Source organism: Cygnus olor, chromosome 17 (assembly GCF_009769625.2).
Source record: "Cygnus olor isolate bCygOlo1 chromosome 17, bCygOlo1.pri.v2, whole genome shotgun sequence".
Lineage (NCBI taxonomy): Eukaryota > Metazoa > Chordata > Aves > Anseriformes > Anatidae > Cygnus > Cygnus olor.
In genome coordinates this window covers 3,105,961-3,121,950 of record NC_049185.1, presented here as the reverse complement: position 1 = coordinate 3,121,950, position 15,990 = coordinate 3,105,961, and the positions used below count along the sequence as shown (strand labels likewise).

The window sequence follows — 15,990 nt, the reverse complement described above, 5'->3', positions numbered from 1 at the left end:
GCTCTCCCTTAAAAAAAAAAAAAAATCTTTGTAAAGGTACAGAGTCATTTCCCTGCTATGTGCACAGAGGATAAGTTATTAAGGAAGTGAGCATCAAAAATTACCCTGCAAAGTCAACGCTGGGGATTTTAACCCTTTCAACCGCATCAGGTCTGAGCACATGCATTTATATATTCCAAGTGCTTCTGTTCACTGTATCATTGACTCTGACCGCAGGCCCCGCACAAAAATGCCAAGCAATTTTTAGCACAAGCTCCGCATGGCTGGGTGCCATGCTCTTCAGATGGCATGAAGCCCTTCTAATGGTCCTCGCTGTTCTTCCTCCTCCCTCCAAAAACCCCACGATGAATGTAAACCTTCAAATCTTTCCATCGACCATAATGAAAGGGTAGTTTAGCAGCAAAAATGTGCTGGGAACATCGTTACTCGAGTTCCAGCAGAGGGGGGGCTGGCACCAGGGGGTGGGTGGGTGAAGCTATTTCAAGTGGCAGTGCACAGGAAAATAAAGAAATAAATATTGACTTGCAATGCCAGCATCTGTGCAGTTGTTGGAAAGGGCAGGCAAGCAGGGAACACCAGGCACATTCAGAAGACCACAGAGATGATTTAGATTGAGAAGAGTGTTATTTATATATGTGTGTGTATATATATATTTGCTTGTTTATTGGCTTTTTTGGATCTGAGCCTTAAAACATTTGTATGTAGGCATATATTTGCCCATTTGGTTGGACCAGATGAACTTGAAGGTCTTTTCCAACCTTAATGATTCAATGATTTGAGTGAGGATGGGGGTATAAGCATTTGCATGATAACAGGCATTATTTGTTGCCCACCAGCAGGATTTGTGAGGCTCTGAGATCCACGATCAGGTCACTAAATACAGCAAAGGGAAGAAATTTCTGCATCTGTACTGATATCAGCACTCCAGGCAGCAGTGACCACCTGCAGCCTGGAGAGATCTACTCCAGCTTCCTGGGCTGGCCACAGAAGGACATGTGCCAGCACAAGGTGACAGCGCATGTCCCTGCAGCCTCGCACCGAGAGCCAGCTCTGCTGGTCCCAGAGAATAAGGAATCTGAGTCACTCCTGCCCTCCTGGATGGAAAATGCTATATTGAGCCTCTACATCTGTCTTAGGTATAATCATGGGTATGGCAATGTTCCTGCAAAACATTTGCACCAGGAAGTAACTTGACACATGGACGGAGTTCCAAGTTCAGTGAAAGACGTGAAGTTAATTACCAGCAGGGCCTGACATTTAGAAAAGGACCTGAAACAGGATTTTTAAACAGGCTTTAGGTATAGGTCTCAGCTTAAGTACTTACATCCAAAACTGAGATCCAAAAAGACCTCTTTAGTCACCTGGCCCTGGAGATCCAACATTTTCTAACACCTTCCTTTTTCAACCTGAAACCACTGTGTCTATGCTCCTGCTCCACACATCCAGAACCAACCAGGCAAAGTTTCCCCTCCTGCCAAAGACCCTCTGAAAGCCAGCAACCAGCACAATGCACCGAGGTCTCCAGAGGCATCAGGAGAACCCTTTGCAAACCTGCTCTCGGAGGTTTGACTTCAAAGCACTGCCACCTGGGGAAAAAACATCCACCAGCTCCCCTGCAATAGCCTGATGAGCAGAGCTTCTCAGAGCTAGTCCAAGCCTCCTGTTGCTTTAGACAAGTTTAAACCCATGTGCAGCATCAGACAGAGAGGCTAGAGATTGTTCCAGATGGAGACAAGTGACAAAGAAATACGAGGTCCCTGTAGCCAAAAGGACAACCAACATAAGATCATGCTTCTGCAACTCCATGGTTAAGACATTAACCTCGGAGCAGGAAGTCCTGGATTTTGGCCTCGCATCCTGCTGCTATTTCACCAGCATGTCCTAAAATGCACAATCAGATGCCAGAGAAGGGCCTGCTGCTAAGTCCTTGCTTAGCTCAAGCCACAAGAGACACGCAAAGCGAAGCCTGAACAGTCGTCCCAGACCCGAGGGGTCCCCGCGATGAAAGCGCGCGTTACCTCTGCATCCTGGACATCCTGTGGAGCTCCATGTCGTCGCTGCCACGGAAACCTTTGGCAAAGGGGTTGTTCTCGATCTTTAACTGGGTGATCTGAAAGGGAGGAAATGCAACGGGTTCATCTCAAGTCCAAGGCACGGCCCGAGAGAGGGGGGATATTGTTTATTAAACCCAAGCCAGTAGGGATGGGGGAGAAAACAGCTTTCAGGAGCTCAAGTCATCCTTCAGCTCAGGCACTGACCACTCCAGATGGGCTTTCCTCTAGATCTGTCTGCTGGAAAAATATCACCTGTCAACAACCTCTCACTTCTTTCAGGCTTGGCCCATACCTAACATGGGGCTGCACAGACAAATATTTCTCACTGGAGGAAAGCTGGAAAATTACTTACTTTTTGCTGCTGGGATAGAAAGGGCTGTGCTGACCAGAAGACCATCAATGAGGGCAGCACTGGCCAAACCTCATGGACACCAACAAGTATTGGCTCATCAATGCACAATCCAAGCCTCATATCTTAGACCTTGGAGCCTCCCTCAGGCTGCCAGGCTCACCCTTGCTGTATTTCAGAGCAGTTACCTGGATTGCAGGTGCTCTGCAGCTGATTTTCTTCCCCACCCAGCTCCCACACCTGGAGGCACTGCAGGGACTAGCTATCTGAGGCACTTGGAGGGCAACTCCATTTCTGACCATCTCCCTTGGGGGAATATTTCTCTCCCATTTTAGAAAGATTTAAGGGGGACTACTTTGCTACCTTCAGTGTCTAAAGATTGCTAGCTTGAATCCTCCTCAAGCACCCAACTTTGGTCCTCTCACAATATCTAAATTAAACATTTAAAGCAGCTGCTAAGGAGAAGGTACCCTCACCCAGGATAAGATACCTTACCCATGAGGCCGGACCAGGTGTGACCTAGCTGCACTGCCCCAAGTGCCAGCCTCATGCCAGGGCTGGCATGGCAAAGCAAGGGCAGCTCAAGCTCTGGCTCATCCAGCAGAAACACAGCCATAAATTCGCTGCTATAAGAAACAAATCTGTCCACAACACACAGTTGGGGGCAGAAATCAGGGACCCCAGCCTTAGGATGAGAGGAGAGGAGCGGTCTCTGTGCAAAATCTCATACAGCTTACTTTTAATATTTAGGCAGCAGTTCCCCTTCTTCCCTTTCTCCATCACAGCCCGGCAGTCTGAGCCCTCAGCAAGTGCTCGGGAGGGGAGACAGCCCCGTGTTTGCCCCTGGAGGGACTTCATGCTCTCACCGCCTCTGGTGGGATCATGGTCCTGCCGTCCCACCGACGGCGGTGCCAACAGGAAGGAAAGAGCCCGAGGTGGATGGCTGGAGAACAGAGAGAGGCTCGTGTTCACCAGCCGGACCCATCCCTTCACCAAAATTCAAAGAGAAAAATCTGGCTCGCCTTGTGTCAACAGCAGACCTTGCCAGGTGTCTGCACAACCAGATTATTTTGCTGTTTTCTCATCTCTTAGCATATTTTTTTCCGAAGGCCGTTCGTTTACTTGCCCTTTTTGCCTAATTCAGCCCCAAATCTCACACACGGCCCCCGTCACCCACATGTGCTTGTCCCCATGGGTGTTCCCATTAAATCAGAATCTGAGTACACAAACAGACATTGCTTTTTTTTGGTCACGTATTCCAGATTTCAAAGAGAAGGGTGAACAAACAATATTTTCGGACCAATACGTCATTTGAGACGTTCTCTAGCAGTAAAACCGGGACAAATTTTATAATTAAAATCCCTGAATAATTAGACAACCAGCTTTGTATTTTGCAAAGAAACTGCCTACCGGTTTCCACCATCAAGGTGGTGGCTCTTTTATAATGAATAATACGTATTATTCAAACGTTGAATGCTTGTGCTATTTAATCTACATTCTGAAGCGCACAAAATGTACAAGTTGTCCTCACTTGCTGAACCCAATGGCAATATTTGCTTGCATAAGTGAAGTCCTTCACGGAGTGAGGATTTACAGTATTGGCACGGGCACACCGCCGTACAAAGGGCCAGATTCATCCCAACCTGACCGTAAGCATTTTAACCAAGGCGCCTGCGCTAGGGACCTCGTTTCCCGGCATTCCTGCTGGAAGGGATGGAGGGAGATGGGCACTGCCAGAGGGCACGCAGGCCCTGGGGTGGGCAGCATCGCCTTCACAGGTCCCAAACTCTCCGCTAACTGAAGGAGGAGACATCAACATGTTGGCCCTTTATGTAAGCACCTTGGTTAAATAGCCTGTTTGACGAATCAAGCCTTTATTCACCCACAAACATCAGACAAAATATCGTAAGTGACCTTGATCTTGTGAACATGTTGCTTTAGGAGAAGTCCCCTAACTCTCATTGGGAACACTCTTAGAAACAATGGGATTAACATGTGTTGGTAGCAGAAAGCCCCAAGTGAAGCACAGCAAACTTCAAACAGCCTAAAATTCAGGATCTGCTACCTTGAAGGTATCAGAAACCGTGGTTCTAAGAAGGCTTTAAATTAGGCCTGAGCTCTTCAGTGTGCTTCAGATCGATTTCAGCAGGAGCTTTCAGAGCAGCTTCTCTAGGTGATACCTCGGGGTACCAACCCTAGCACCAAGTCCAAGCCAGTTCTAAAAAAATGCACGCAACAAAGAGAAAATAACGAGCAACCTGGTGAATCTCTGCTTTAGAAAACAGCCCTGCAGAAGGTATTTTGTTTGGCTTCTTTTTGTCTGACTTACAAACTATTCAAGAGGTGGAAAAGCAAACGAATGGGTGGAAATTACCTTCTTCTGGATCAACTTTGCCACAGCAAAACTCTGTTTAATTGACTGTAACTCACTGGGGTTGGGGACAAAAAGCTGCCAGAAAGTCATACGACAATTACATCATTAAAAATAAAAAAAATACCATGTCCTGCAAGGTCATTAAGACAGAACACCTGGGGGTAAACTATATAGCATAGATTCAATAAAACTGTAGGGCTTTGTTTATTAATTTGTTACTTCAAGAAAGTGATGGCAAAGTTAGTTTCTGACCACTGACTGCTAATGCTGCTGCAGATCCTCCTGAGAAGAGAGCTTTCCCCAGCGAAGCCTTCCTGATTTACACTTGTCAGTGCTTGTCTGACCCATGGGTTCATCTTCACTTTAACGGGAAGCGACAGTTCCCAATGAAATCTCAGTGCCGCTCCTCCATGCGCCTTTCTCTGGGCTAACTGACCACAAAACACGTTTGCTGAGACATTTCCAACGGCATCTTTCGCTCCAGCATGATAAAATTTAGCCTTGCATCTAGTTAGATGGAAGAAACATGCTTTCTTTACTTTTTTTTCTTTGCACATCCAAGTATTTATACAAGTATGTGTCTCTACAGACTCATAAATATTGCTATGGCCATGGTTAAAACTATCAATTAATATTGATAAGTTTTTTTTCAATTGCTTATAACTCTGCAAAACTTTGTTAGGAGTGAAATGTTCCACAGCAGGTGTCTGCTCTGGGCTCCTTTTTATGGACTTATTTTCCTATCAGCCAAACCTGATCTTAGCTTTCTGAGCACCGCAGCCAAGGGAAAACACACAGCTCTGCCCCCCGGGGCTCTCCTGGAGGCTATCTCGAAGCTATCCTAAAAGCTGGGCATTTTGGAAAACACCTGCAGGTGACCATGGCCCTGCAGCCACTGTGTTGGGAGCAACTGGGAGGCCGGGCCTCCAGCTTGAAAGCACAGAGGCTTTTTCTTCTGCGTTCTCACATACCCCAGGTGGAAACCAAGTCAGCGTGGAGGAGGAGGAAGCCAAGCCAGGGCAGCGGGAAGGAAAAGAACTGGATGAAGACAAGGTGGCTGCTGAGCCTACGGACATCTGGCTGGGCCATGTGGAGGAGCTGGACGGGGAACGGGAGCTCGGAGCCCAAGGGAAAGGCCAGGGGAAGGGGGAGGCTGCTGGCAGGGGGGAGGATGCCGAACCCAGAAACCAGCGAAGGAAATGGGAGGGACTGGGAGCCAGTGGCTGGTCGGAGTTACTGGTGTGAGACAGAGGGGCCCATTGAGGAGGCTGTTGGCTGAACTGGGAGGGCGAGCAGAGACAGACCCTGCACAGTGCCTGGCGGGGAGGAGGTGGGGAAGGGCCAGAGTGGAGAGAGGCAAGGTGCCTGTGTTCAGCCTGGGGAGGGGGCCTGGATTCAGGGACCCAAAGGGGCCGGGAGTGGGCTCAACACCCTGTCCTGGAGCTGCTGGACAGACAGGGACAAGACTGGGACCAAGAGGCAGAGCAGCAGCTCAGAGAGGGGCTGTGAAAGCAACAAGGTCTCCTGATGGAAGCATTTTCCCACCAAACCTTTGAGAGCAGGGATGCAAAGAGCCCCCACAGGGCTCAGTGAGAGCTCAGGTCATCAGGAAGGTCCCCAAGCCACCAAGGGCTACCCAAAATGCTGGTGACAAAGAGGAGACGTGCTCATCACCCCACAGGATGCCAGCCAGGCCCCCATGTTCATGGCCTCTGACACACCAAAGCGATGGATGTGGCCACCTGCAACCAAAGCCAAGGAGAAGCCATCTCCCAAAGCAACAAATCCTGAGCCCGAAGACCTGCCTGTGCCCAGCAGCACCTACATCTACAATGTCCTGTCAACAGAGCAACAAAAGGCCACGCGCTTGGAGCAGAAAGGCTAAAAGTCATCATTGCCCACCAGCTACCTGGAAATGCACCCGACCTGTCTTCAGGCTCTAAGCATCACTATGGTGTCCAGAGCATCCCAGCTAGGGGTGATGTTTCCTGAAAAGAATTTGGGCTACCAAGAATGTTAAATAACTTAGGGGGTTAAAAAAAAAAAAATCAGCATAAAACCGGATATCCTAAGGGGGGAAAAACAATATAAAGCCCAAGTCCAGCTAACAGGGAAAAGTAGGTTGTAAAAATTAATGAGAATAATTGTTGTGAATTCTTGCTTTTGAAAGAAACCTCAAGAGGGCAGAACCTTAATTATTTCTGTCTATTAGGGTTCATTTCCTGGTCCTAAGTAGAGAGCTAGTACCTAATAAATATGAGCTAGTAACACAATGATTTAAGCTACAGCGAAACGGTACTTAACTGGGGGGGGAAGTTAATATTTGGGAATCAACCTGATTGCAAGCACCCATTGTGTAAACGGCAAGGAAATGAAATGCGCATGTGACCTATTTTAACACCTCAATATTTCTGGGGTCTTTTCTCAGAGCTGAAGAGAGGGGGGAGGTGGCCGACCGAGCTGCTGACAAGCACACTGAAAACTTTACAAAAACTTTCTTCGTAGCTTAACCCTCCTTTTGGGGAGCAGGGCTGGGGAGGGGGAGAGCCCAGTGGGCTTAAATATCTTTGCAGGCTGCCTAAAATATCAGGGGAAATAAGTACAAGCCCTGTATGGGGATTGCAGCTGTGCTATTGAAATAAATTGACTGATCTGAAATCAGGCAGGTATTTCTATAAGCTGTGTAAGCATAGACTCAAACACACTTATGGGCGAGTCATACAATTAATACTGTGATATAATTCACATATAGCATAGCTCTTGAAACCTAAAACATGGGTATGTATAGATTATTGTGTATATATGCGAGTAAAACATGTCAGTGAATAAAAGCTGCGTGTATAAAATGCTTCAGTGTATAAAAACTGTGTGGATAGGAGGATGTGTGTGAAGGGTGTTCTCCAGGTGATGGGTAGAAGTGGGAGCTGTAAATGGGAATAAATAGGTAGTGCACAGACAACGAGATGTGGGAATGGACAGACGGACAGACCCTCCCTGGGGAGCTCTGTACAGACAGACAGCCTGCGACCACTGATGGCAATGGGAAGCACAGTCCCCACTGCAACCTGAAAATGTGCTTTGCACAAAAAAAATCCCATCTCGACTGTGAAAGCTGTGCTGGGGTTTCTGCCTGTGGACAACCCCCCACGGCCATCACCCCACCTGTGCCACTGTGCCAGCAACAGCATCAGCTGCGCACCAGTGCTGAGCTTCACCCACACTGGGGCAAGCTGCAAATTTTATTCCTTTCCCTGGAGGGAGATGCCATTTAGGGTAGATCATTCCCTGGTTTATTTTTATGGCCCTATCTTTCTCAATTGGGGCTTTATCTTGGGGCTACGGCCTCGCTTTTACTCGCTCCCCCAAGCAAGTCGGTGCAGCAAGAGGAGGAATGCACATGTCGGGGATGGAGGGATGCGAGTGTGTGTAAAATGTGTAGGGGGTGTGTAAAATATGTAGTGGTGTCTGCGTGTGTGCGTGTGCATGTGTCTGCTGGGATGCGAGCGCATGTGTGTCTGTAGGGATTCATGCGCTCGTCAGTGTGTGTGTTTTGACAGAGACGGATATGCAGATGTCATTTCTTATCAACCAGATGTTGTTGATTTACAATCAAATATTCCTGCTCCTCCTAATATGGCAGTTTTCCCAAACTACTGTGCTTACATGTTTTTGCTTCGCTTTGTTTTATTTGCATGCTCTTTTTTTTTTTTTTTTCTCTACAAAAGAGTCCTATTTTTCTTCAAAGGAAAGCAGTTAACTTCAGGTCTGTTTTCTCCTAGGGAAATGCATTTAAAGCAAGCAGTGTGTCCTGTTTTATTAACTCCCAGTTCTATTAATATTATATTCTTTCTCCGAATCCATCAAGCAGAAGTTAAACTTGATTTTATAGCATCCACAGCGGAGTTATAATTTAAGGCATAATTTGGCGAGGGCTCAACTTGGATTCAGTTTGCCTCTCCTGGTCGTGCCAACAGCTCCTATTTTAAAGGGCAGGGAAGTATTTTCTTTTCTCCCTAGCTACGGTGAAACACTCTTTCTTCTCCAGCCTACCTCTGCTCCCCACGGCCCCACGGCCAACCGGCGGACGGAGGAAACGCGACCATTTCACGCACGTTTAGGAGCTTCCCTGTTACATCTCCAGGAAAGCATCCAGGGTGTTAAATGACCTTTCTCCATTAAAAAAAAAAAAATAATAATCACATAATTCACTATGTCAAGCATAAGGGAGCTATCCTACATGCCTGTAAGGACAAGTAAAAGCCCTGCTTTCTACACCATTAGGGGAAACCATGCGGAGGCACCCTGGGACAGCCCAAATGGCCACATCTTCATATATTTTGCTTTGTTTTGCTGGGGCAGGAGCAACCAACTGCAGGCACAGAGCCTCCCTTCCTGCCAGGGTCTTGCTGCCAACCCCGCAGCCCTCGGCCGGCAGGGAAGGAGCCGGCCCCGAACAAAGGGACGAAGCGCAGCCAGCCCGGGTTATCAGGGCCCCCTGGCCGCCGAGGGGAGCGCCCGGCTCCCTTCTCCAGCACCAGATTACGAGAGCCTTTGACCGATGGGGGGAAAGGAGATAAAGCCAACTTCCTCGGTTGGTCGTCTCCTCTCTGAGCAAACCATCCTGTTGAGCTCATTCCCCCTCGGCTCGCCCTAAAGTCTTTGGATGCTTTGTGCGCGTCGCCAGGAATAACAGGGGACGGGACAAAACCCGAGGGATGGGGAGGGCGTGCAGGGAGAAGGAAGGGAGCAAAGAAGAAGGGGAGCAGAGGACTTCAAAAGGAGTTGTGGCAGGAGGCAGAGAAGAAGAGGAGAGACAGTTTGCCCGGCACGAAGGCCAGCCCAGCCCCTCACCTTGTGGTTTTGGTAGGAGGTGACGGCGATGAAGGCTGTCTCGGGGAAGACGTGGGTGCAGAAGGCAGTGTTCTTGGAGCCGAAGCCATTGTTCTCGTCGGCCTTCACGATGTGCAGCCGGGGCTGGTACTTGTGCATGGAGTTGAGGATGATCTGGGCATGGGGAGAAGGAGAGGACATCCCGTGGGAATGGAGGGGGCACAACGCCATGCAGCTCCCAGCCCGCAGACAGGGAGAGGAGAAGAGAGGGACCGGCAGGCCCTCTCAAGAAAGCTTTTTTCCTCTCCAGAAGCTTCTCCTCTTCAGCCCCCCCCCCGCCCCCAGCACGGATATTACTTGTGCTGGGGGCATCTCTCCCCAGAAAAGCAGCCTCGCCACAGCCAAAAGAGCCCATCATGAGCTTTTTCTTTTTTTTTTTTTTTTGCACCCCCCCCCCCCCAAGCAGCATCCCTTTGTGGCTGCAGGGCAAGTTGAGTCCTTACCTGCTGCCCGCCCTGAAGCCCTGGATTGTGCTGCTGTGTGTCCCCCCCCCCCCCCCCCAGGAACCCTAATATGTGTTGCCACAGCCAGTGGGGGCTGTTCCTACCCCCACAGCCCCCACCACGACAGCACGGGTATCTCAGCCCCCCTCCCCAGCAACCCTACAAGATATGGGGAGAGAAGCAGGGGGGCGATTTAGTGCTCCCCCCCCCAAACCCTGCCACCCCCACAGGACAAGGACAGGAGGGTGGTGGGGAGGGAAGCGCTGTTTCGGAGATAAAAAGCGGCCCCTCCTCGGTACCGGGTTAATCTCTGGGGACGGTGGCGGGGGGGGGGTTGGGGAGGGGGGGGACACTGGCGACAGCGAGACGCAGCGCGCCCCGACGCCGGGCCTCGCCGCCTCCCCCGTCCCGGGGGTTTAAGCAAATTGCTTTGACATCCGGGAAAGCCGCAGACATCAACGGTGAACGATCTAATGGGTTTTAATTTCATTACCGCGACGCTAATTGAGAGGCTCCCGGTGCAGCTCCGCCTCTGAAGTCCCTTTTGTCGTCCCCCCCCCCAAGAGCTTTGGCGTTGCTTGCAGAGACTTTTCCCCAGAGCCGCCTGCTCGCAGCGGGGGGATGCCTTCCCCCTCCACATACACCCCCAAAAAATAAAAAGCTCCCCCCCCCGAAAAGAAAAAACCGCCCCTGGGGTGGGAGAGGTGCCCCCCGAGCTCCCCACCCATTTCCTGGCACGTCCTGGGCCCTGGAAAGCAGCGCTCGCAAAGCGCCTCTCCCCAGGTCCCACGGTAAAGGCAATAAAACACAATAAAATGAAATAAAATAAATTAAAACACCCCCCGCCTGGAGACGGAACGGGGGCTAGGCAAAGGATGCTCGGCATTGGGGTGGGCTGAGGGCTCCGCCGGCCGCTTCTCAGCCCCCACGTGGGCGTGTTTAAGAACACAAGATTTAACATGAAAAAAGAGGAAAAAAAAAAAAAAAGCTTGGGGAAAAAAATGAAACTGAAGTGTTGAAATGAGACTGGAGAAAAATACGCTCTTGGAAGGGGGTGGTGGGATCTGGATTCGGATACCCGCTTAAGTAATTATATATATAATTATATATATATATATATATTACTCATACATGCACATATACATTCGCTCAGAGAAACACGTATCTTTGGAGACTTTCGAAGGCGAGCTGTTTCTGGCTGCAGAATTCACACAAGCTTTCACGGTCCCTTGGGTCTAGCAAAGCCCTTTTTATGTCCAAGAAGCTCTTGTGGGATGTTTTTTTCTCCTTTTTTATTGTCTTTAATTATTGTTGCCTTTTTTTTTTTTTTCTTTGGATCGAGGGATCCGCATGGCTTTAGGTCCTATTTCCTCGAATAATTACGCCTGATAGATTTTACCTGTTAGCCAAATTCGCGGAGGCAGCGAGCAGATTTTACCGCTCGGAGACTCCCCATGAGGTTAAAACCAGGTAGCTAAATAGTCAATTAAGCCGGGCCCTGGGGTCTGTAATCAATTCCCACTCAGCGCTGCGAAATACTTTTTTTTTTTTCCTTTTTTTTTTTTTTTAATAATTTATGGAATTTCTGGGGGTGCCCATCACTGGGGTTCATCCCCCCCTAAAAAGGCAGAAAATAACACCCCACCAAGACAAAGGGTTCGGACCGTGCCCTTCGTGGCTCTGGGGGGATGCCACGCGTGGGGACACCCACGGGAGCACGCGTGGGTTGCCGGCCGCCCTCCCCCGTGGGAACCCGCATCTCCCGACCCCAAACCACCGTGGGTGGACTCACATGTCCGAAGGGATCGAGGTGGTTGTTGGTGAGTTTGAGCTTCTGGAAGGACACCAGCTGCCGCATCCAGTGCGCTCCGGTGGCGGGGGAGTCGGGGTGCACGTAGAGGCGGCCGGGCATGGCCGGCTCTGCCTTCCCCGTCACGGACCTGCGTGGGACAGGGACACTGAGCTCCGGCGGAGGCACCCACACCCTTGGGTGTCCCAGCACCGCGCAGGTGGCCCCGGGTTTCAGAGGCAGCCGGGCGGTCTTCGGGAGAAAAGACATTTACAGACACACGCACGGCGCGGAGAATTAATTGAGAGCTTTGGCACTTTTCCCGTCCCAGATCGCTGTTTCCCCGTTTAACCCCATCCTTCCCCCTTCCTAATTACCTACACCCCAGCCAGGAGCAGAGCAACCGCGGCGTACCCATCCTTCACCGTTTCCCTGCCCGCAGATATTTAATTACAATTAAACCATCCGCTCCACAATAGCCAATAGTCCCCATCGTTAAATGGGATTGCAGGTATTGTTAGCTAATTGCAACTTTTTTTTTCCTTTTCCTTTTCCTTTTTCTTTTTTTTTCCTTGTTTATTTGTATTTATTTATTTACTTATTTATTTTTACTTTCCTCTCCCGAGCAGCAACCCGAAGCCCCAGCACCGACAAGAGGTGCTCGCCGCCGGTTCGCGAGCATCTCCCAGCCCGTGTTGCCCAGGTTTCCCGACACGAAGCAACCCTCCGTCCCCTTCCCCCCGGGCTTGCGTACCATTTATTATCTGCAAATTTATATCTGTGGTCATCCGCTGGTACAATATCCATCAATAGTATGTACTTAGTTTTTGGATTAAGTCCAGTGACCTTCACTTTGTAACTGGGGAACATGCGCCTGTAAAAAGAAATAAGTACATCAGTATAAAAAGGAGAGAAGGGAAAGTTTCTCAAGGTGATTTTGTGAGTGTGTTTGCGAGGACGAGCCCGGGGAGGGGGCTTTTAAGAAAGGGGCGATGCCGTGCTCTGGGGTGGCCCCTGCAGCCGGGCTGGGGCGTGGGAGCCGGGCGGGCTCCCGGCTGAGTCGTAGTTCCGAGCTTGGCAGCTTTATTTGTTTACCTGGTCGTGTATTCCTATCTTTATTATCACCTATTTCGCCAATACTTCGATACTCCTTTAAAAAAAATAAAATAAAATAAACAAATCCGGTCGTGAGATCTTTTGGAAGCAAGTTCCTTTCCTGTTTGTTTAAAGTGTTGGAACAGCAGGGGAGATTTGCCAAAAAAAGAAAGTAAAAATATATATATTTCTGTAAATGTACGTATTTAAAATACGTATATTTCAACAAGCCTCCGTGTGTATCAACGGTTCTATGTTCAGACATGGAAAAAATACAGGCGCTCAGGTGTAACACCGAATCTGTGCGCATACAAAGACATCAGCAAACACACCTGACAAATACTTGGAAACATTCAGATACACGCTGAGGACAGGGGTTTTTCGAAATATTTTCCATTACTGCGAGGCAGAGACTTAAAACACCGATGTTATTTTAGTTTGAGCTTTCCAAATATTTAAAAATAAAGCAGATGAAAACGTATCCCTTGACTTAAACCACGCATAAACAAAAAACCCCACACCTCTAAAAATACTGCACTCCTCTCCAAGCCTTGGGCTCTTATCTCTGCGATAGGGCATCTGGGCTGGTTTTTAAATTCACAGTAAAAAGCCGAAGGGGGAGAAAAAAGGGCAGTAACGGAAAAAGTTGGGGCTTAGCCTTAACGTTTTGATGGCGAAGAAACCAAACTCCACCTGAACGACGATCTGTAACTTCATCGAAAACACCTGACCAACAAGATCCCGGGCTTCTCCAACAATAAACAGAAGGAATTATATAAATAAGTAAAACTATCCCATATCTACCCCGGTAAAGCGTGCGCTCTCCCCTAAAGACCCCGCGCTGTAAATGTCTATTTTATTGCTCTCCAGACGAGGTTCCTAGCCGTGGAGATATTTGTTTGAAATTTCTGCAAGGTGGTTCGTGTCTGTCTCCCTTCGTGAGCTGCTTTTTGGGAAAAATAAACCGCTTTTTCGCGAAGTCCCTGCACCCCCGAGCGGAGCCGGCGCCGAGCCACCGGCTGTCCCCAGCTCCCGCACCGCCGTTTTTCCTTTAGAAATCGCCATTTTCAGCTTGCAGGGAGCTTCAAAAGCTAGGAGAGCCGTGAGACAAATCTATTTGTAAAACTTTATGCAGCCGGCTCTGTTTTTTTTTTTTTTCCTCCCTCTTCAGGCAAATTTTGGAAGACCACAACAACTACCAGATGACAGAGCAAAATGAAAGTTTGGCTCCGCGTGGCTTGTTGTGCCCTCGCAGTCTAAAGCTGTTTTTAAATCTATTTCTGTGCCGAGGCAGTGGCAGGTAAGTCGCTGAATTTAACATCGCGACAAGAAGAGCCCCGCGACAGGAGTTTGCTGATGGGACCGGAGAAACTGCTCCTGGGTTTCTGCCTTAGGCACTCCGTTTAACAGCCCTCCAGGACGTCAATATTAGGGATAATGTTAAATCGCCTCAAATATATTCGCGTACACATATAAATATATCTGCGGATCACGTTTACTCAGCCGCTCATGGAAGCGATTACGCCCAGTCCCAATAAAGTTGGGTTTGCGAGGCTGTATATTTTTCTACACACCCACGCAGACAAACACACACGTATAGAAATGTGTATCTGGCCACAGCTAGATACGCATGCTATTTATTTGCGGGCACATCTATCTCTGCATCTAAACAGCCACGATATCAGTACATAAACAGGAGCTTCAGACCACATCGACTTTTAAATGGGGTGGCGTGGGTGTTCTGGTTATATTCTCCCCAATGAGCACGTAATAAATAAGAAGCCTCGGGAAACAGCGGAAGGCATTACAAAATCGCAGAAGGACGGGGCTGCTCCTTTAATTAAAAAAAAAATAATAGTAATAATTAATAATAATAATGAAATTGCTCCGCGAGCTGCTCTAAACAAGGTTAGCTTTTGGCCAAGTGGTTGCAACTCGCGCTTGCCTGGAAAGCTTCCAAAGGCCTGAAATTGGGATTAACGATCCAACTGTTCTGGTTAAGAAAAGAGCCAGAAGAAACAATTTCTCCTCAATATATCCTCGCAGGGAGGGCCCGGCAGTGCCGGGGCAGAGCCGAGCAGCCCGGGCAATGCTGTGCGGGCTGTCCCGGGACCGCGACACGCACCCGTGGCCTCTCCACGGGAGACACGAACATCCCCGGGGCTCGGGGAAGCAGCGGCTGGGCACCCACAGAACACGCGAACACGCGTGGGGAGGCCCGGAGGGGCAGCCCGGTGCAAAGCCATCCCTGCAAACACGCGTGAACCAAGGAGAATCCAGCCCCACGGCCCCAAAAAGGGGGGCGAAGGGCTTGCTGGATGCTCGTTGCTTACCTTCCAGCCTTTGTTATGATCATCTCCGTCCCCACTTCGTGAAATTTCAGCCACAGCTCCCGCTCGTGCAAAAACACTTTGATTCCTTCCATGCCCTGCAAGGGAGGGAGGCAGAGCCGGGTTACCCGGCCGGGGAGCCTCGGAGCCCCCAAACCCCGGGGGGAAGCGGGAGTTTGGTTTGCAGAGCCGGGGGGAGGCCGAGGGGGACCCCGGTGGTGCTGAGCAAGGGGAGCCCCGGGGCAGGATCCTCGGTGCGCTGGGAGTGGGGAGCAATACCCAGCTGTTCCCCCCCACACCCTAAACCAAGCACATCTCCTCCTCCTAAATAAAAAGGAAGGCCGAAGGCCGAGCAGGCACTGAGTGTGAGGTCTCCCAGTGAGGATTTACCCACGAGGAACACGCGAGCGAGCTCGGTGGTGAAACCCCTCTTCACCCACCCCCCCACCGATGCCCCCAGCCCCCTCCTCGGCAATGAGGGGAGCAGCGGCCGGTGTGCCCCCGGGGGAGTCCACGCGTGTCCCAGCACCACGCAGAGCTCCGGGGGGGGGGGGGGGGCGAGGGCTTGTGGGGGGGGTGCGAGGGGGACCGCCGGGGGTGCCTAGCCCCTTGTGGCTGCGGGGGTGCCCACGCGTGACCCCCCATTCGGGTGCGTGGGTGCGGGCA

At 50.0% G+C, this 15,990-nt stretch overlaps 1 protein-coding gene across 1 annotated transcript in view; it reads right to left on the bottom strand.

Annotated features, from left to right (window-relative positions):
- The window catches only part of TBX5 (T-box transcription factor 5), a 126,023-nt gene that overhangs the window by 17,450 nt on the left and 92,583 nt on the right, over positions 1 to 15,990 (bottom strand). Inside the window, exons 3-7 of the mRNA XM_040577372.1 lie at positions 15,328 to 15,422; positions 12,654 to 12,773; positions 11,903 to 12,050; positions 9,629 to 9,781; positions 2,019 to 2,110 (exon numbers count right to left, since the gene is read on the bottom strand). Of these exons, the coding sequence (XP_040433306.1) occupies positions 2,019 to 2,110; positions 9,629 to 9,781; positions 11,903 to 12,050; positions 12,654 to 12,773; positions 15,328 to 15,422 (608 nt within the window). The remainder of the gene's footprint in view (positions 1 to 2,018; positions 2,111 to 9,628; positions 9,782 to 11,902; positions 12,051 to 12,653; positions 12,774 to 15,327; positions 15,423 to 15,990) is intronic.